Below are 20282 nucleotides of genomic sequence, written 5' to 3' on the forward strand. Positions count from 1 at the left end.
TGCTCAAACCTTGGCTGGATGAGTCTGTGATCCACTTGATCTACTTGGGACTGTGTCAAATAATGGCTTGACTTAGCAATGTCCAGATGTCCCACTTAACCAATAAAACTACTTGTGTGCATCTATCCTGGTTCTTCATGCTTCCCCACTGGGCTTGCAGGGGCAGAATTAACTTCTGCTTTTTCATAATTGAGTGTTGAATCTTGTTCCTGTGACTGTCAACAGCACAGACCTCTGGTGTTGAATGGGAGCCTTTCAGAAGGAAGATTTTACGGAATCACTCAGGTTGGAAAAGCCCTTGGAGATTATCTAGCCTGACCTTTAGCCTAGGACTGATGAGAGCACCACTAAACCATTCTATGAAGTTCTACATCTACACATTTCTTGAAGACCTCCAGAGATGGCAACCAAACCACTTCCCTGTGCAGCCTATTCCAATGTCCCTCAACCCTTTCAGTAAAGAATTTCCCACCTAAACCTCTCCTGGCACAGCTTCAGGCCATTTCTCCTCATCTTATCACTTGGTGCTTGGGAGAAGAGCCTGATGCCCACCTTGCTACAACCTCCTTTAAGGTCATTGTAAAGTATAGTAAGGTCTCCCCTGAGCTTTCACGTTAAACAACCCCAGCTCTTTCAGCCACTCGCCGTAAGACTTGTCCTCCAGACCCTTCACCAGCTTTGCAGCCCTTCTCTGGACATGCTCCAGCACCTCAATGCCCTTCTTGTAGTGAGGGGCCCAAAACTGAACACAGTACTGGAGGCGCAGCCTCACCGGAGCTGAGTACAGAGGGACAATCAGCTCACAGAAGTGAGTCTGGGATTGAACCATATTTAAAAAGAAAATTCCTCCCCGATGCATCAGTAACAGAATTACCTGTTGAACTTCTGTAATGCCTGTGGGGAAGATGTGCGGATGTGTTTTATTCAGGTAACATGCTGAAGAGCCCAAGCTTTTTGTTTCCTTAAATTGATGGCTTCTCTCTTAATTACAAGCAAGCCTTTCTTAGTTAACTAGGTTTGCTTTGAGTCACATTAGGAAGGAGTGAATGTTCTTTTAAGGATGAAACACTTAAAAATGTCTTGTTACCGTTCTTCCTTCTCAGCCTTCTCAGAGTTCAGTGTATCTGCCAGTAAGAATGAGTTTCTCTAGGGAAAACAAGTGAGAAGCCAGGGTTTGTTTGGCTTGGATGAATCCATATGAAGTCAAGTTTTGGGGAGAAGCGTTCTGGATATTCCCATCAGAGTTCCGCAGGGTGTAAATGTATATACAGATACATTCCTACAGCAACTCAACACTAGAAAAAAAGGTTGCTGTAGACAGTGTTCTTCTAGTGATGGGTTGGAGGAATGCTTGCAGACAAGCACATGTTATCCTGGGTTATGAATTTGCCGTGCCTTTTTTTCAAGGGCCTTTAGTTTAAAATATCATACTGGGGCCGTATCTGTTTCTAGTTTAGGGTTGATTAGTTTTTACTTATTTTACTGAGCATAACGTTGATCTAAGTGAGCAGGTAGGAAAACCTGACTTAATTTTTTAGTTTCTATAGAGAAACTCTTTCCTGTTGGTTGACGTAGCCATCAAAATGCTGATTTGAAAGGGGCTGGATGTAGTTACCGTATAGGATTGAGTCCTTTTCCAAATAACGCAGATCCCTGCTCCTGCCCTCGTAAGGAAGCTTGAGCATCCAGGTTAATTGGTTTTTAATTTTAAACATGGAGCAGGGAGGGAGGGAGAGCCTGACTGGTAAATATTGACTGGGGAGGTGTCAAAGCTTGCCCGGTAGCAGAGTTGTGTTCTGTGGCAGAACTCAATTTCAACTCTAACTGAAGCATAGGATTTGGTACATATGTGCCTTAAATCCTTTGGTGCCTCTCTGGAGTGCCTAAATATATTTAACTTTGGTTTCATTCTGTTTAGTTTTTTTTTTTTTGTTGTTTTTTTTTTTTTTTCTAGAGTAAACATTTTGTTAATCCAAGTAAATTTTTTCTTGGCTCTGAACATTCCTGCAAATTCAGCGTGAACTAATAAGCTTGTGGACTTGCCATACTACGGAAGCTGTGATAAGAGGAGATTTTTAGGGTGTTGTCATGACTGAACCCAGCCTCCTTGGCTGGTCTGTGCACATGACTTCAGAAGCTGCATTTCTTTGTTTTGACACGTTGAGGATTTGAGTAGGATGGTTGCAGAGCACACTGCCTCCGTTCAGTAGCTGGAGGGTTACTGGGACTGGAAGAAAAAAGGCAATCTGTTCTCAAACACTGCTCTCGTGCCTTCAGAGTTTTGGTTTGACAAAATGACCCTGTCTGAAGACCTCTGTGTGTAATACCAGGCACTGAGCTCACGTAACTAACTTTTAAAACTGGTTACAGGAATTGAAGCACGTTAAGACTTGCTTCAGTTCTCCAGGCTATCTTAAGAGATGTGAGACTGGTTATTTTGCCCCATGCCTCCCCAGTCAGAAGTACAAATGCTGGTTAAATCCTTGCTGTTAGGTTAGCCTCTCAAGTGAGATACAGCCTCGATTGTTCACAACTCCTTGCATTTGGTATGGAGCGGTCTCTGTCCTTTTTCTGCATTTATTTGTAGGACCTGTTGAACGCTGACCCCCCTCTGCTTGCCTTTTACTCCAGTCCCATCCCCAGGCCTTAGCTGAGCGCAGCTTGCAAACACAAAGCAGCATTTTGCCAGATACACTTCCTGCTTCTGACTATCACCGTGGCTTTCCGTGAATGCAAAGAGGTGGAACGAGCTGTCTTAATATTTGGAAGATACTGAAGCTGGTTAATGATAGGAGAAAAGTTGTTTGCTTTTTTTTTTTTTTCTTGTGGCTTTACTGAATTGAATCAGCTGACCAAAGAAAGGACGTGGAGCAGCAGGTTTCTCCGAGGCAGTGTGCTGCTAGATTAGCCAAACCAGTTTGTTTGTCCCTTGTGATCTAAATATAGGAAGCCTCCTTAATTAGGGAAGGCATCTGAGCTCTGTGTCCCTCTTAATGCACATAGGGAGCCGAAGTTCTGCGTGCAGCTGAAGGGCAGTGCTAGTGCAAGCCTGCTTTCCCTCTGCACCAAGCTGGGCACGGCGCTGGAAGTTCAGGGAAGTTGAAACTGGCAGTGGATTGCTGCGATAAGCTGTTTGTGCTGATCGGGAGGAGGTTAGCAGCTCAGATGGAAGGAGAACAGGGACCTGTTCTGGTAAATCATGTGTCTGGCTTTAAACTGAAACTAGCTGTGGGAATGCCAGCGAGCAGAGCAGGCCTTACACTCGAGCTGCTAGCGTTCCCTTGCTCAGCTTTTTGGTGTTACACGCAGATATGGCTTTATTTCTTCAGCACTTGAGGTCTGCCTTACTGTACCTACACGTACAGGGGCTGAATAGTGAGCCTTGTGGGTGATGCGCAAACAAGGATTTGGACTGCTTTCTAGCAAACAGCTCCCTGTGGTCCTGGAAAAGCAAACCTGATCTTTGAATAACTCCTGAGATGTGATTTGAGGTGGGCACTTCATATGAAAGGGTCTTTTGATTAACTAAAGCTGGCTCTCTACCTAGGTTAGCTCTTTCAGTATGATTACTTGGTTCAATTGTGTTAATCAGCCTTCTTTTGCAGGTGCTAATAAAGAGTTACTTGAATGTACCCTTTTCCTGTGTTGATTTAACTTACTATTTCTATACCACAACCAAACAGTGCTAATGCTGTCGTCCAGCATTCTCACCCCCTGCTGTGGCTGCTGGGGAGACACTAACCCTTAGTTCTGAGGTGGTTGCTGCTGACCAAGTGTCGCTGCTGTGCGTTACAGCCAGAGACAGCTTCGGTTCCTGCTGGTACGGAGGAGCTTTTTGCTAAACAGCTCTAATGCACGTGGGGTCTTCTGAGTGGCTTTGAACTGTAAACTCTGCCATTTAAGCAACCTTCTTGGTGCTTTGAGGACTAGGTGAATAACAGCTTAAGAGATGAGCAAGTTAAGTGTCTAGTTTTGGGAAGAAAGTGTCACTGCTCCTGCAGGAATTAAAGTGATCCTTGAGCTGCCTAAAATCCCACAACTGCCTTGAAGTTGCTATGGGCTTTGCTTTTTATCAGCATCTGGCCCGGAAGGACAGTGGTGTAGAGAAGTGCTAAACCTGGTATTTTTTGGACCACATCATTGTCTGGCCCTACGGACTGCATTGGTTTGTGTCTGGGAATAGGATCAAGGGGCTGAGATGTCAGAGTTTTTGTAAGGGAAGGAAGAGGAGCGCTTTGGGGAGAGCTGTGGCATCAGTACCCTGTGCTTTTTCACTGCTCAACCTGCTTCAGAGAGCTGAACATTATATATATATATATACACACACACACCAAAAACTGTCACACTGGAAAAAGGGGAGGAGATTTAGCAAGTGCCAGGCTGAAAAGCTCCTCTTCCAGGCTGGTGTCAGTCAGTGAACGCTCACTGAGCCTCTCAGGGGCCCCTTTTCTTCCTGGATGAGGATGCTGATGGTATATGTGCATCGTACCCAAATGGCTTGCCTGACAGAGCAGGGTGTTTTGACCTGATCTGTGAATTAGTGGATTAAAATGCCAGTCCCTAAGTGAGCAAGTGGCCTCGAGGTGCAGGTAAGAGCCCAGGCTCCTCGTGGCCTGGCCGTGCAGCTGCTTGGTGCTGGGGCCCTGAGCAGCCGTGGAGGACCGAGTCACGGACACCTTGTAATAACTGCACCTACCCAGTGCTTTCAGGAATAAATGTTTATTCATAGCTGGTATTTGGTATTTAAATAAAGTTGTCTCATGACAAGCATGGGGAGGGCTCTTGTTACAGAGGTTTTAGAAGCTTTGTGCCAGATGAAGCGCAGTGAGAGTGAGGTCAGTGTGTGCACAGGAACTAACAGCTGTAGCTCTGTGTACTGGGTCCTGACGTAGCTCAATGGGACAAGGTCTTTGGAGTTTCAAGTCACTTGTGAGGAGTCTTCAAACTGTCTCAGTTCATCTCACTTCCAGAACTTTGTTTTTGTGTTGCTTATAGTGTTACATTACTCTCTAGTGTTGCGTAGACTTGGGGAAATACAGCCCGTAAGGATGCCTTGGTAGGTGCTGTGTCACGGAGCTCTCCTAGAACTGTGGCTTCCTCTGCTCTGGTGTTCATCTGGGTACAGAAAGGATTGAGGGAGAGAAAAACATTCTTAGAGGTGGGGAGAAAGATGAGCAGGAGTTGGGAAGGATGCATATAACCTTCGGGGCTTCGATTAGCAGCCTCTACTCCCTGTTCCGCTTCTTCGTTTGCAGCCTTTGTTTTAGAAAGGAAATAAAAAGGGAGGGAGAGCTGCCTTGGGAAGGGGCCAGTGAGGATGCTCTGGGGAAAACGGGGAGCACAAGGAGCGAGCTGCGCCCTCACGCTCTTCTGCCACTTCAAATGAAAACTTTCCCTCTGAACTCAGACTTGCTTTTTGTCATCACTTCAGTCTAACATTGCCACAAAAAGTCATGAAGGTGACCTTTTGGTTTCTTTTTGATGTAATTTTCCTTTCCCAACACAATAGATTACTCTTCTAGCCTGGAATTTACACAAAACTATTCCAGTTTCCACCAACTCAGGCCCCAGGTCAGGATTCTGTGTGCTGTGAGCTTTCAGAGTGAGGATCTCTGGATCCACATCCATCCCTGCGGATCTCTCTGCAGTTTGGTCCTTCTAGATAGGTGTTACTTGCCTGTCATGCAAGTAAAATTAAGGAATAAAAGAATTGAAAGAAAAAGGAAATAAGAATAGGCTGTTAATTGAGCTTCAGGCTTCTTGGTGGGTCACCAGGAGATGTGACAGGGAAGTTACGTCCTGGTTTATATGCAATCATAATTGCAGCATGTGAATCTCAGGGCTTTATGAAAAAGGAATTCAAAGAAAAATCAGAAATTTTTTAAGAAAAAGCAAATCTGTCTTCAGATTTTGGTTTCAAGCTTGCCGCAGTGTTTTGGCCTAGGTTGGTTTGAGATGAGTGAAGAATAATAATACAGAACTAGTTAGAAATGCTTGCTCCTACTGGAGAATACTGTAATCCCACCGAAGGGTCTATTGATATTTATTCTTTACATCCAGTTGGGAAAAATGGGCCTTTTTTATTGCAAGGCCAATTTTTTTCTTAATTGCTGTTAGGGTGCTGCAATCCCGGCAGTGCTTTTACTGCTTTCATTCTTCCATCGCTTCCATCTTTCATCATATCCCACTGCTTTCCAACCTGGCACTGGTTGCTTAGCTTAATCTGGAAATGTGGGTGAAAGAGAAGACACGTGGCCATATAACTGGGAAGTACCTCCTTGAAGGCCAGCATTTCTCTTCTGGGCACGTGTTAATGCTTTCTGTAAGTCGCAGTCTTGCAATACCCAGCCTCAGGACTGGCTGCACTCGGTTGGATCCCAACGCTCTTGTCTCCGTGGCTTTGGCTTGGCTGCAAGATACCCGCATCACCCCGGTGGCAGGCTGGGGAACAGGAGCAAAGTGCTTCTGAGACCAGTGTGAAAACAGTTTTAGGGAGAAGCAAGCTAAAATCTACTAGGTAGAACATGAAAAAGAAATAGAAGAACGATTTAAGAGAAAATGCGAGTGCAAAGGGAACAACCAAAAAGGCAACGAAGTGGTAAGTGGGAGATGTGTGGTGCAAGAGGAGGCTGAGTCACTGCACAGCCAGGTTCTGTGGGAACCAGCAGCATTGCAAAGCATTAGGAATGTAAACAGAAATAGAGAACTTTCAATCAGAAAGCCGCCTTGCATAATGGTACGGTTGTGACATGGTGTGGCATAACCAGTGCAGAAATGCAATGTTTCAGCAAAGGGAGAGGGAGAAAAACCTTCAGAATTGTCAGCTTCTGAAGAGAAGGCTGGGATTTGTTTTTTTCAAAAGCTCTTCCCTTGTCGTTTTGCTTTATGAACAAAAAGTCATACTGCTGTTCTTGCTGGATGCGTCCTTTCAGTAAAGAAACTGAAGCAATAGCTTTCTGGACTTTAATAAACATTTATTAAAACTTAGAGGTTTTTTTTACACCTGTTTGCCACTGTTACGTTTAAATAAATGTCCAGAAGAACGCTGTTGCAGACTGGTGGTGGTCAGGTAGTCCAGCACCCTGCTCTGAGCAGGGCCAACTTTGGAGCTGGATGGGGTTGCTCGAGGGTCAGTAAGTTGGGAATAGCTCTGGGTGGCGGATCTACAACTTGAAAATCTTGCAGTGCTCAGCAACTGTTATTTAGATTTTTTTCCATTAATTACATATCTTGGTTTTCACTACTAGAGCATAATTTCTCTATCATTCCCTTTCTCTGCTTCTTCACAGCATCTTCCAAGACAAGACAAGGGAGGCAAGACCTGTGTGTGCACATCGCCTGTTGCGTTTGCCTGATGGCTAAGGTTATGAAATAGGCAACAGAGAGAAGGCTGCTAGGAGGCTGGTGCAAAGCAAACGCTCAGCGTAGGCGTTGCTGTTCAGATCCCCGTAAGCACTAGAGCCATATAGCTGGATGGCTTCTTACATAATTAAAATTGGACAGAGTGAGCATGTCCTTCAGCACCCCCGTGTCTGTTCTTAAACAAAACATCCCAAACAAAGCACTCGGCTGTAAGCACGTGTGGCACCTAGGAAGAAAGCTGGTACAAAAGCTGTTACTGGACGCGTTTGCCTTTGTAGGGTTTACTGAAGGAAACGGAGCCGTTCCTTTTTCCATCTTCTACCCTTTGCTTTCCATCGTGGATCAGACAGAGGAGCTAACACGGTGCAAAGGGTGGGAACATGCAGCTGGGGGCTGCAGCTCCCTCGTCGGGGGGGCAAGCTTAGATTTGCTTAGCCATAATAATGAGGCAGTCACACACCAGTGCCGGGGCCTGCTCCTCCCTGCCCTAATTAGTGTTTTTGAGCTGGTGGTGGCTTGGTGGTGAGGTTCCTTCCTCCAGCCTGCTTTTTTTTCACTTTGGCACATGTTGTTGACTTAGGAAGCGATAACGTTCGAGGTGCTTATCTGTGAGCAGCAGCCTTGCGAGAGGAATGCTAACGAGCGCGCCGCGGAGTGTTTGCTGAATGCTGGCAGAAATAAAGCAGAATTATTAACACTTGTATTGGAACAGCTTCTCCTGTTTTTAAGCTTTTCTACAAAGCTCTGGAGACGCGGTGGTTTCTTCCAACCCTCATTAAATTCAATAAAAAGTTTGTTGCAGATTTTGAGAAGGTTTTTGCTTGGACCCAAAACACACAAAAATAAGTCCACATCCTGCTACCCTAAAAATGTGCCTTGCCTTTTAAAAGCATGGACGTGGCCAGAAAAATTTCTCTGAAGAGACATTCATGAGTTGCGTAGTCCGCCTTCATAGCTATTTTTTTGTTTGTTTAATAAGCTTGCTGAGTATTCCCGTCAAAGGTGACTTTGTCCAGCCAAGCAGTGGAACTTGTTGCACGATCAGCCTGGTACCTCAAGCTGAAATGGTGTTGTCTTTGCTTCGTGTGCCATGTTTAATTATCAGGCCACAAAGCTTTTGGGACTGGAGTTTAGCTTGCTGGTTGTAAGCTACAGGAGACTTTAAAAAAAATAAATAAATAAAAATCTTGACCTCTTTTGCAGGTAACCAAACGATGCTTTTAGAAACTATTGTGTAAAATCAGAATTCACGATGGACAACCAGCTTTTCCACAGCTGTGGTCATCTGCAGCATATCCTCTTATTTTCTTTGTGAAGGCAGATTATGGCACCGTTTCTTTAATGGTAGATGAATACATGAGATTTCCCCAAAGTGCATGCTGAAATGCACAAAATGTTAGACACATCAAGCTAAAGGAACTCTAAGTTTGTCCTCCGTAACTATCCCTTCTTACTGCGTCAGCGCTAAAATTATGTATCCCTTTTTTGGGTACTGAAAGAACTTTTTATTCTTTTTCTGTTGCAAACCACAAACAACAACGCGATAAATGCAAAATAAAGATTTTGAAAACGGACCTTGATGTGAAAATTATCACAAGTTGTGGCACATCCCAGTACAAGGAAGCTATTTCTAGCAGCAGGATTGTATGGGTTTGTAAGTTTGACTTTCTAGGCACATCCACGTGCAGCATGGTATTGGGATAGCTTCCAAGTTATTGTGAAGAACGAGCTTTTGGGATGCAAGGGGAGTGGTATTCCATCATTATGGCTGCTCGCATGCTTTAGGGATGGTTGGTTTTAGTCTGGAACTTTAATTTTAGGGTTTGAGCATTTTGGTGGAGAACGTTGCATCCCGCGTGACTCACGCTGCTGAGCACTCATTGCGATGCTATGGAAGAGCCCTTTGAATGCCTGCTGAAGTGACTGCATAGGAATGAGGCAAATTACATGTTTAATACTTTTTTTTTTATATACATATTTGGCATAAATACTTAAATTTATTTTTGCAAAGTAGCCGTTCACTTGGAAAGCGAAAAAAATGGGCCTTGTGAAGAATGACATCGTGAGCATTGCTGGTCACTGGGGCATTTTTGCAGCTTTGTCCAAAAGTACTGAGACAATAACCCCTGTTTGTGGGAGGAAATTAACTTCAGTGTAAAATGAAAAATCACTTTTAAAAATTGGTACAAAACCAGTTGCATATTCTACAACAGAACTTTTCCGTACTTTGTATTGCCAAGTAATTTGTTTTCTTGTGTCTGTTTCTTGTTGTTGTTTGTTTGTTTTTAATTTCCATGTGCAAAGGAATTTTGGAAAAGATTTGACTTACTTGGTGGCCACGATTTCTGAACCGTTCCCTTCCAGAAATCAGACCTTAGCCAGAGTGCGTGTACCTGTCAGTATCCAAGTGCTGAATTCCCTCTTCAGTGGTTATGACTTGCATGCTAGTTAGTACTTTTTACTTTCCTCTTTAATTAGGACAGACCAGCATAGCAGCTGAGTTTCTTGTACAAGTATGTGTCTGGCTATTTAAAAAGGTGTTTTTTTTTTTTTTTTTTTGTTTTTTTTTTTTTTTGTTTTTTTTTTTTGTTTGTTTTTCAATTGAAGGTTCATGTTTTAAAGAACTGTCTTTTTATTTGCAGTTGCCAATGTGAAATATTGGAAGAGTATCGTCTGAAACTTTCTGGGACAAAGAGGACTGTTTTATTCTCTCTCATATTTTGGTAAGCTTATCATATTATTTTGATAAGAAAAGCCACCTGTTGAATGTGATTTCTACAGTTATTATTGATTATTACTGATTATTTTCTTAATGAAAGCATTTTCCAAGATGTTAGACAAAAATACATACATTTTACTGAGTTGGTATTTGCGACCTGTAATTAAGAAGGAAAAAAAAAAAAAAGAACACCAAGATATCTGTACTTTCCATACAACTCTTCTAGTTCTCCTGAAAATCTTCAAACAATTCTTTGTCTGTCTTCTTCAGAATAATGTGTAAATGCCCATATTTTTAACTACTTTGCCAGTAAATGCCTTTGACAGCTATTCAGTTATTTCTACGTGCAGTGCCAGGAAAGAGGGGAAATCTTGCTGTTAGGGATTGAAACATGGGAAACTAAGCGTTTATCCTTATCTCAGAATAATTTCCTTCCTCCTGTGAAAAGGAAGAAGTGTTTTCACTTTGTAACAGAAGCATCTTTTGCTAAAGCCAGATCGCATTCTTGAATATTTCATGCTCAAATTTTCTAATGCTCCATTGTTGAAATCTTGGATTCCTATCTGAAACTAAGAAGGCAACTGTGACACAGCAAGTAAACAGCTATGTTTTGAGTCTGAGGGGCAACTCAATTTGATTATCACTAAACTAAATGGAATTCAGTAGCTGGAAGGGGATGGCATGGGAAGAAAGTTAAATGCATTGGTAGTTCATTTTTCTTCTTCCACCAATTTTTCTTTTCTTTGCTGTAATTTATAGGTCCAATTATATGTAAATATGTGAATTTAAGTCATCCTTTTTTATTTCCTCTTTTTTGTTTAAAATTGCTGGCAAACACATGGCTATTATGCCTTAATTATGTACATAATTTAAAACAGAAGGTACATCTTAAGTAAGAGGTAATTAAGATGTTCCCATTCTGGCTGAATAGTCGGAAGTTACAAGCTTTACTAAGCATTTATCCTTTCGAGAAGAATATAAGGATGAAGAATTAACACCACCAAACCTTTTTTTGGTGTAATATACGGCTGAATAATGCAGTTGAAAGGACAGCACTGAAAATCGATACCATAATACACTTTTTGGCTGCAGTCGTAGAAGTTATTTCTGACAACAAAAACAAGTCTCACTATACTATTTATAAGCTATCTACTATTTGTATGTGATCCTATGTGTAAGTGCAAGCCTGAATTTGAGGCTGGTTTTTATGAAGGTGTTCTCTTGGTCAGTTATAATCCAAGCTGTATTTGAACATTTTCATTTCTGGGAAGTGCTTTTAAGCATCATGGAAGTGCTGCTCATTTGCCAGCTGCAGTTAAACAGAACTGGAATTCTGATTCCATTCTGCCACTGATCAACAAAAGATGGGATGGGTCAACATGAGATTGGCAGGAATGGGCTGAAGAAATCTAATTTCATATCAAGCTGACCTTGAAAGTAGTATGGTGTGTTAATTACGTGTAAAATTCAACAGAGTGGCTTCTTGGAGTTTATAATATGAAGAATGTCCTCACACTCACCTCGAGGGCAGGGCTCTCAAAACGAGGGTCAGAAATCCCCTTGCTCTAGGTGACACACGATTGCAGTCATCCTCCTTCTATTCACTTGGCTAACCTGGAAGAGTTTGCTATATGTATAGATAGAAATGGGTTAGAAAGCTTTGGTAATGGAAGGAAATGGAGATTGAAAGTGTGATTTCAGAATTCATTCACAGTGTCAATATGGGCTGCCACTGAAAATCACATGTGGTCCATGCCCCTGCTCCCAGGGGTATTCCTTGCCCTTGTGCTCAGCCCTGTGATCACAAGATCATGAACTAATGGGATCAGTATTTCTTGACATGATGGGAAATGAATTATTTCTTTGGGTATATTCATTTTCCATCAGATCACTGACCTTCATTCTAAAAAGGCAATGTTCCTTACTGGTTTTGTCAGCAATTTTTTTTATAAATACTTCTGTGCTACAGCAGTTAGCTTGATGAAGCATCACACTAATACCTAGTAGCAACGCGAATGTGTAGTCATCTTAGAAACAGTTTTGTAAGTCCTAGTACCATTTATCTTGGCAATATCACTGTTTATATCTGATAATCCCAATTGAAGCTGAAACCAGCATATTTTTCTTCCACACCGCTTTCCCAAAATTCCCCTAAAAAGGTATGATTCTACTCATGCATGTAAAAAGCCACACTAGTATAGAAATTGTTTTGCAGCTGAGTGCAGTCATTAGAATAAGAAACTTGTTCTGTGGTAGTTTGAATAGTCTCTGCTGGACTTTGGGATAACAACTGTCTTAAAGAGTTTATTTATAAGCTAGTATCAACGTGTACGTGGTTGTACAGTAAACTCTTGAAATAAATGCATCTAATCAAACAGAAGTGTAAAGAACAGTGTTGTTTACATCACAATGCCTACTAAAACTCTTCATCAGTGCTACTAAGCATGCTTTAAATTTGTAATGAAGCTCATCTTTTTAATTAGGTATGTGTTTCTTTGCTAAGGTAGGTGGCTCTAGAAGGCTGCAGAAGCCAACAGCCTGCCTCTGGCAGCCTGCAGAAATGGTGATGGAGATGTTTAGAGAACCACCTCTGACGAGGACGTGCCCTAACTCCTCCTCATCCTTCTGGCTGGCTGTAGAACTGATGACTGAGTGTGGAAGCTTATCGTTATTGTGAGGCTGGAGAAGGAGATTTGTGTAAATCTTCATTTTTAAACCCATCTCCTCTTAAGTCATTGGTCTTCGTGATAGGATACATTGCAAAGTCAATCCAGTCTGCACCTGTTCCTTTGCCAGCCATCCTTTTAAATTTGCTTGGACACGAGGCTCTTTTTTAACGTCTTGCAGATCAAGGACAGTGGTGCATCCCACAATCTGAGAGACAGGAGCGAGAACCAAGGGCTAGAAGTTGAAACCAAGTGTGGTTGAGGGAGCGGCTGAACTCCTCCTTTCCTGGTATCTTCAAGTCAAGAGCAGATGTTTTTTTACAAGATAAGCTTAACTGAGTAAAACATGTATAAAGTACTGCGTCATGCTGGAATTGAGCATGAGCTCGTGTTTTGAACACGAGGACTGCAATTTTATGGTCCATATGTAGTTGTAAAAAGTTTCCATTTTTAAGCCCAAGACAAACAAACTTTTGCAGTTGACTGAATAATCTTTTAAAATTTATTATTAAATATAATCTCTAACTTTTTTTTTTAATTCTTCTGATATTTTATTGTGGAGTGTGTCTGCTGTTGAAATTTCCTATAATAATACTGCTTTATTTGCCCTATACTACAGGGAATGCTTAAGGGATTTCACTGTTTATTAGCATGGTGTTTAAGGGACTCCCCTCAGGACCCACCCCGGGGTTTGTTTATTAGGACCCGGAGCCCTACAGTTTTAATGGGGTCATTTAAAATGCAAAGCTCAGGAGTTCCATTTTTTTCTGTCTAGCCTGAACAGGTTTGCTTTGTTTTGAGCTTGTATTTAGGGTTTGTATTTACTGAAGTAGAAATAATGGCTAAAGGAGTTGAGAATACAGGCTTAGCATCATGCCATAGCCCTGTACCAGCTCAGAAACATCCCTCTGCACGCTGCCGGATTTTGGACCCGTGTGCCAGCCTTTTCAGGCCATTTCTTCCCTTTACTGGGGACATAAAGGCACTGGCTTTGTTGGCGTACTTCTATTTGACAGAGGTGTCAGACCACTTTCTTATTATTCTTTTTTCCACAGCAGGCTGGTTTCATTTCAGAAGCTGTGTACCTGCTGCTCCTTTGCTCTCGGAGAGCTGTGTGCAATGGGCAGTGCATCAGCGCTTCCTGCTGTGTGCTCGTGCTGTGTTCAGAGTGGTTTTCTGTCCACTGCAGCACCGAAAACTGCAAATATATTTAGCAGTGAGGTGACACACAAACTGAGAACTGACTAAACATGACTGATGGGTTTAACTTTGTGTCTTCTGTGTAAGTGGTCCTGAAATACCTATATTAATTCTTAAAAACAAAAAAAACAGAAAAACACCTATCTGCATTAAAATAAATAAAAGACACATCTCAAAATCAAATTGTAACTCCTGTTATTCATCAAGTTCCTAGCAGGGCCAATTACATAAACTTCAGGGCTGGATGCTCTTCAGTATTTTCAGGAAATTTGCAGGTGATAAAAGACAGGGGCATTGCTAGATAGGGGCAAGAGCAAGGCGCTAATACATTGTGGTCACAGCTCTTGGAAGGAAAGGTGCAAAAATTTAAGTAGATTGATACATCCATGGATGTAAAAAGTCATAAAACCAGGAATTCTACTGTTATGTGAATCTATATATGAATTCTAATTCATATGCTGTAGTTGAAACAAAAGTAAGTAAGGAGAATCTGACAACCTCTGTTAGAGATCAGAATAAATGATCAGAACGATCCCTTGGCTTTTATAACCAATGCATTTGTGCATCACCATCTGCAAATGGCTTGGGAGAAATTTAGGATGATCTAGAAAGATAAACACATTTTAATTTAACTGATGTAAACAGAATGGTGTAACTGCTGCATTTAGACTGGTGCTGTCCCAGCAGTACATTCAGAGATGTTTTTTTCTGTATGAATAGAAGGAGGCTGATGCGTTTTGAAATAATTTTGTCTTGCAGAAGAGTTAGTTGATAAATATTTCCTCTTTTCATAATTACTGTTTGCTTGAGGTTTCCTAATAGCTAAATTCTTATCTTTTAAAAGTTCATTTGTGTGTATTTGCCAAAAGGAAATGAATTCGTCTTCATTGCTATACTTTCCTGTTTTTTTTTTTTCAGATTTTAATAAGTGAAGAAGAGCCTCAAAATACTGCAAGTAAAGACGAGGATTTCTCCTCCTGTCCAGGGCCTGTCATGGTAAGCAAAAGTCTTTTATAGAGACTCTTACAGAGCAGGATAGGCTAAAATCTAAAAAGCATTAGTGAATTAATGTTTGTGTATGAGTTGTTGAGCCTAAAGTGTAGTGTTAGACTAAGCTAGGCTAACGCTTTTTTTTTTTTTCTTAATGTTCATTCAAGACCGTCTTTTTTTATGACTTCATTAACCAGACTGCAGGAAGATCCGTTTCTAATATATTTAGTTGAGTGCTTGTCTTTGTAAGTTTAGTAACTTCAGTAAGTTACTGATACCTGAATTCTGTAAACAGTCCATCCTGTTTGAACTTTTCATTAGTCATTGATAGCTTGCTATGTTGTGAAGAAGGCAGTAAGTGACAGTGCTGAAGTTAACTGTCAAGCTTTGTTTCTCAGGATGAAGAGACTCAGCACAGCCTTGAATGCATCCAGGCTAATCAGATTTTTCCCAGGAAGCAGCTTATCCGAGAGGATGAGAACCTTCAGGTAATCACCACAGTGCTTCTTGCCGGTTGAGATCACGATGTCACTTGTTGAGCTGGGTATTTTCTGGTCTCTCCTGCAGAATTTTAATTTGTGAGTCAGTACAGTTATTTGAGAAACAATTTCTGTTCAAAGACTCGTGTACATTTGGACAGGACAGAGAGCTTGTGCAGTATGTTGCAGGAGTTTCCCCAGTGTCTGAAAAGTAGAACCATATACCCATGTTGTAATTTCAAGTGCTAATTCCTGAACTGAGAATCTACTAATAATTCCTGTCTACCAACACTAGGAAAGTTTTTACTACATAGTTTGGAACTCTTTATATTTCAATAAAACAAATAAAAAACCTCCCACCTAACACTGTTATTCAAGTTCTACCATTACTCCTTGTTACAAAGAAGCCAGAAGTCATGTTACACAAAATTGATTTTTTTGTTGTTTTCTTTTGTTTTTCCAAAGTTTCTTTTGAAATTTCAGGTGATATAATCATGTAGACATCCTTATATCAACTGAAGAGGTAGTTTGTTTCATTTTAATAGAAAATATTTTAAATTAATTTAAACTAAATCATTGCAAAACCAGTTCTGTTTCAAGTTGATCCCTTAGACATGTTTCACTCAGCTCAGCTAAATTGGGTTTAAATCTTGGTTTTAGTTAAACAGTTGCAGTTTTTAGGTGCAGCATAATAAGATTGCAATCATAATTTCTTTCCAACCTATAAAACAGCAGCATGTCATGCATTTTCTTGTTTGCAGCAAGAAATACAAGTCAAAATGTATGATTTGTCCGACTGACTTCCACTGTGTAGCAGTTAGGTATCCAGTCTAAGCTGGTTGTCTGAGCTTGCTTGGTGAAGGGACCAACAGTGTAGAAGGTTATGCATGATTCACTTTAGGATGAATTTAATAACACTGTGGAAATGCCACATTCCATGAAGTAAGGAGCAAGAGCATAAATCAGAAGGTCAGACTGCTTGCCAAAATATGAAGATGTTTTGCTCAATTTTTTTTATAAAAATTCACTGTTTTAACTAACCAAGCACATTCTACTCAGGCAAACTATGGGAAAAAGAGGAATTGTATAAAACAGGCTGCAGTTCCTTCTTAGCAATAATAGCTAGGTTTGAGTTCTCAGCAGCGTTTCGGTTTGTTCTTTTGTTATTGTGTACTTGAGTGGGTATTTATAGGAGGTATGTGGTTTTGATAAATGCTTTCTAAAAGATTTCTCTTGCTGTTCTGAAGGTCCCGTTCATTGAACTTCATGGTGAGAGTACAGAGTATGTAGGACGAGCAGAAGATGCCATCATTGCACTTTCTAATTACAGACTTCACATCAAATTCAAGGAGTCTGTTGTGAACGTAAGTGTTATTCATGCTACTACGGTAATACAGCTATTTTGAACCCAATCTAAATAAAAGAATTAGGTGACAGTGCAGTGATCCTGCCTTTTAAGGTTAGTGGTAATAGAAAATCTCTTTGTGATGCTCGTTGCATTTTTCACAGAAAACAGATGTGGTTTTAGACATCAAAAGGTGGCTCAGCACCTCTGAAAATGAGGCTCTGTAAGGATACTCCTCATCAACTTTATGGTCCTTCTATAACTGGCTAAGTCTGCCAGATGTTCTCCTAAGCTCTGTATATGGTCAGTAGACAAGCCCAGGGTCTTCCAACGGGCTGTCTGCAGCATCCAAGCTAGGTTCATAGCTTGCTTAGAGAAGCTTCACCAAGAAAATCTGGAAGAGTTTAGCTACTGAAGCTTGATGCCTGGAGGTGAACAGTTTGGGTGCTATCGTTAATGCAAGAGATCCGTGAATTTTACCTCCTTGTCAGATGCCTGTGCATTTCTTCATAGAGCTTTAGATCCATTCTTAAAAATTGTTACATATCTAGCTACTCAAGGTCATAGAGAGAAATGTTATATAAACATAAATTAAATGGGCATTGTGAAGTCCCTTACAGTGGTATAATTGGCATATGCCAGTCTTACTAGTTACAGTACCAGCTGTGAACTATATAGAATTCATTAGGACATTATACATGGCACAGAAGTATTTCTGTAAATATTTATAATAAAACCAGCAAAACAAATCCAAACAAGCTAAGCATGTTTTTTCCCCCATGGTGATGGGTTTTTCACCAGTCTCCTTAGTTGAAGTCAAGTCCTGACCCTAGCTAGTTGTAGACAATTGCAAGGTGTCACTCATGAATCCTGAGCTGTGAAGTGTAAATGTAAAACACCGAAACTGATGCATGTTGTTCTAAAGCGGACAAAAGCAAGGGCAACAAAGCATAAGAATTGTCAGGTGCTGTCACATATTTGACTGAGACACATGCAGCACAGCGGTCTGGAACATCAGTGAGATTTCCTGTGCACGTAGCTGTGTTAACTTTTGACACCACATCAATCTTAAATTTAAATTGTTCTTTTATCGTTTTGTGCCAGAGCCAAATTATTAATTCTATAAAAACATTGTTTACTGATTGTTTAAAACTTAATCTTCACTGTTTTACGTTGTCTCTAATCATATGGCTCTATTACCTACAGACTTCTGTGTGCCTGTCGTTGTTACCATTAATCACATAAAGTGCTCTTTTAGTTCATGAGTTGTCAACATAATGGGCTGAACAGGCGTATCTGCTGGCTAGTGAACATCTGCGTACAGCATAATATAAAAAGCACACGTAAAGTGCCAGAGTTCATGATGGTGTATTTTTTTCAGCAAACGTATTATTTCTGAACACGGCAGTTAATTTAAAACGATGGCAGGAAATTTCTGATGGCAATAATTTAATTGGACATTTAAGGGCTCTTATCTTCCACTGCTGACCATACAAAGGAGATAGTGTATGTGTATATGCAGAGGTAGCATAGCTTTACTTTCCGCCTCTTATTCCATAGTCAGTCCTGGGTTACGATTTGGGACTTGGAAGTTAATCTGTACGTGCACCTGGGGATGGGAGCCAAGGGTCAGCTAGGTGCTGGGATGTCTCAGCTGCAGCCCAGCCAGATGCATCCCTCCGTATTGTCGCCAACAAAGGGAGGATTCATTATGAGGAGTGCATTTCATAGGGGTCCATATCTTTGTTATATGAACATAAACTCTAAGGCTGAATTCTGTCAATAGGCCTGCTACAATAAAACTATTACTGTAGTGTTTACTGTTAGCTTTACTTATTTTTTAATTCAGAGTCCAACTGTTGTATGAATTTGGCAAGTAGAAGTGACAGTGGAAAGGACTGAATATTTATAAACAAGGAGCCGAGACTTGAGAAACGAGCGTAATTCTAAAAATCAAGAGTTTGTCCTTGGGAATGCCAGGAAACGACTGAATTACTTTATTAGATAAGGCACTAATGAATGTGCTGCACTTACTGTTGTGTCTGTCCTTAGGAGTATTGGAGGATAATTTTTGAAGAATTGCCAATGTAATGTTTGTGAACAGCCACAAAAATTAACGTTTTCTTAAAATATTATTTGTTTGAGTTCAGGAAAGACAGCACAAAATTTTGTCAATATTACCATGTTAGTGTTGCTTCACTGACTTTGATGTGCAGTGTTCTGACCTTGTAAGGCCTGAGTAAGAACTCCGTCTGATGTCTCTGAGGTTGTTAGTCCTGCTTTGTTTGTCATCATTAGTGAGAAAGATTCAATTAGGTAGTGTGGCAGGTAGAGTAGAATATAGATTGTTCTTCTCTAATCATATATGACCATCACTAATTGCTTACTGTGAACTCTCTGGTACTAGAATTCAAGGCAGACAAGATTTGGAATACTTGTAAAGATAAAAAGGTATTTGTACTAATTAGGAACCATATCTCAATTGCTAAAGTTTGGAGTAAGAATCAGTTTGGTTATTGTTGATCAATTTTTATTGGTGATTTTCTAAATGAAATCTTCACTGAGTACTGTTTGATCACATTCATCTAAATTCTTTTCTATTATTATATCTCTAGACCTATTCAGAAAACACCTGGCTACTTTTGAGAAGGCCTTTTAAAAAATGTAAATGCGTTTACTAGTTGTAGGGATTTGATTTTCCTTAATTTTCAGTGACTTTTCTAGAAATCAATACCCTAAGGCAGGATATAGTACCAACCTTCCCACCTCAGCAGAGAGAGGTATTTGTGTATGTGAAAGAAGATTGTTAGCAAGCATCTGTATTACAGTAAAAACACTTGTGAGAAGTGTTTGTTCCCAGTGGCTGGGTGTGCAGCTGTTCTGGGCAGACACGTCCTCTTGCAGGAGGTGGAATATTCCTGTGCAGTAGCTGTAGGAATGGACCTCCAGGGAAAGCAGAATGCACGCCAACTACTTGTACCTTAATAAGGACAACTGCATGAAAGAAATGGGATCCAGTTAAAAATGGATTCCTAGTCTTTGTTTTTGTACCTCACTGTTCTCTTTTTGTTTGCAATTCAATAGACTGGCTGTCCAAACGATGCTTGTGAAACCTCAGTAAGTAGCACAATGTTGCTAGATCACTTGCTGCACCTGTGCTTGAAAATAAATACATTTAAATGTTGATAATGCTCACCTTGCAACACTGCAGAAAAGGGTTGTATGTGTAAGTCCTTTCCATGGATAATTTCCTAGATCAGAGTAGTAACAGGGACATGGAGTTTTAAATGCAAAAACAAAAGATCCCTTAGACCATGCATAAATTGGAGGGATTATGGCATTCAAAAGTGTTGCCTTGTATTTATCTATGGGATTATAATGCAGACTCAACAGTGATATCTCAGTGCACATAACGAGTTTGGTTCCCAGGCTGCTCTCTGTTGATTGGCTTTCCTTAAGAAAATTTCAAACTTTGCAGCTGATATTTCTGTCTAATCATTTTTCTCTGGGTAAGCTAATTG

At 40.8% G+C, this 20282-nt stretch overlaps 1 protein-coding gene across 16 annotated transcripts in view; it reads left to right on the top strand.

The window, feature by feature from the left end:
- Positions 1-20282, top strand: part of MTMR3 (myotubularin related protein 3) — a 79263-nt gene that overhangs the window by 19846 nt on the left and 39135 nt on the right. For 8 of the 16 annotated variants that reach the window (XM_084539139.1, XM_084539142.1, XM_084539134.1 and 5 more), the window contains 5 exons: positions 10005-10085; positions 14866-14943; positions 15336-15425; positions 16664-16780; positions 19846-19878. In XM_084539139.1, the coding sequence (XP_084395265.1) occupies positions 14941-14943; positions 15336-15425; positions 16664-16780; positions 19846-19878 (243 nt within the window). In that variant the 5' untranslated portion in view covers positions 10005-10085; positions 14866-14940. Of the gene's footprint in view, positions 1-9666; positions 9876-10004; positions 10086-12662; positions 13037-14865; positions 14944-15335; positions 15426-16663; positions 16781-19845; positions 19879-20282 lie in introns of those variants that run through there. The other 8 variants (XM_084539149.1, XM_084539141.1, XM_084539137.1 and 5 more) reach the window with 4 other exon arrangements.

The sequence above is a fragment of the Aythya ferina genome (genome assembly GCF_964211825.1).
Source record: "Aythya ferina genome assembly, chromosome: 17".
In the NCBI taxonomy this organism is placed as follows: domain Eukaryota; kingdom Metazoa; phylum Chordata; class Aves; order Anseriformes; family Anatidae; genus Aythya; species Aythya ferina.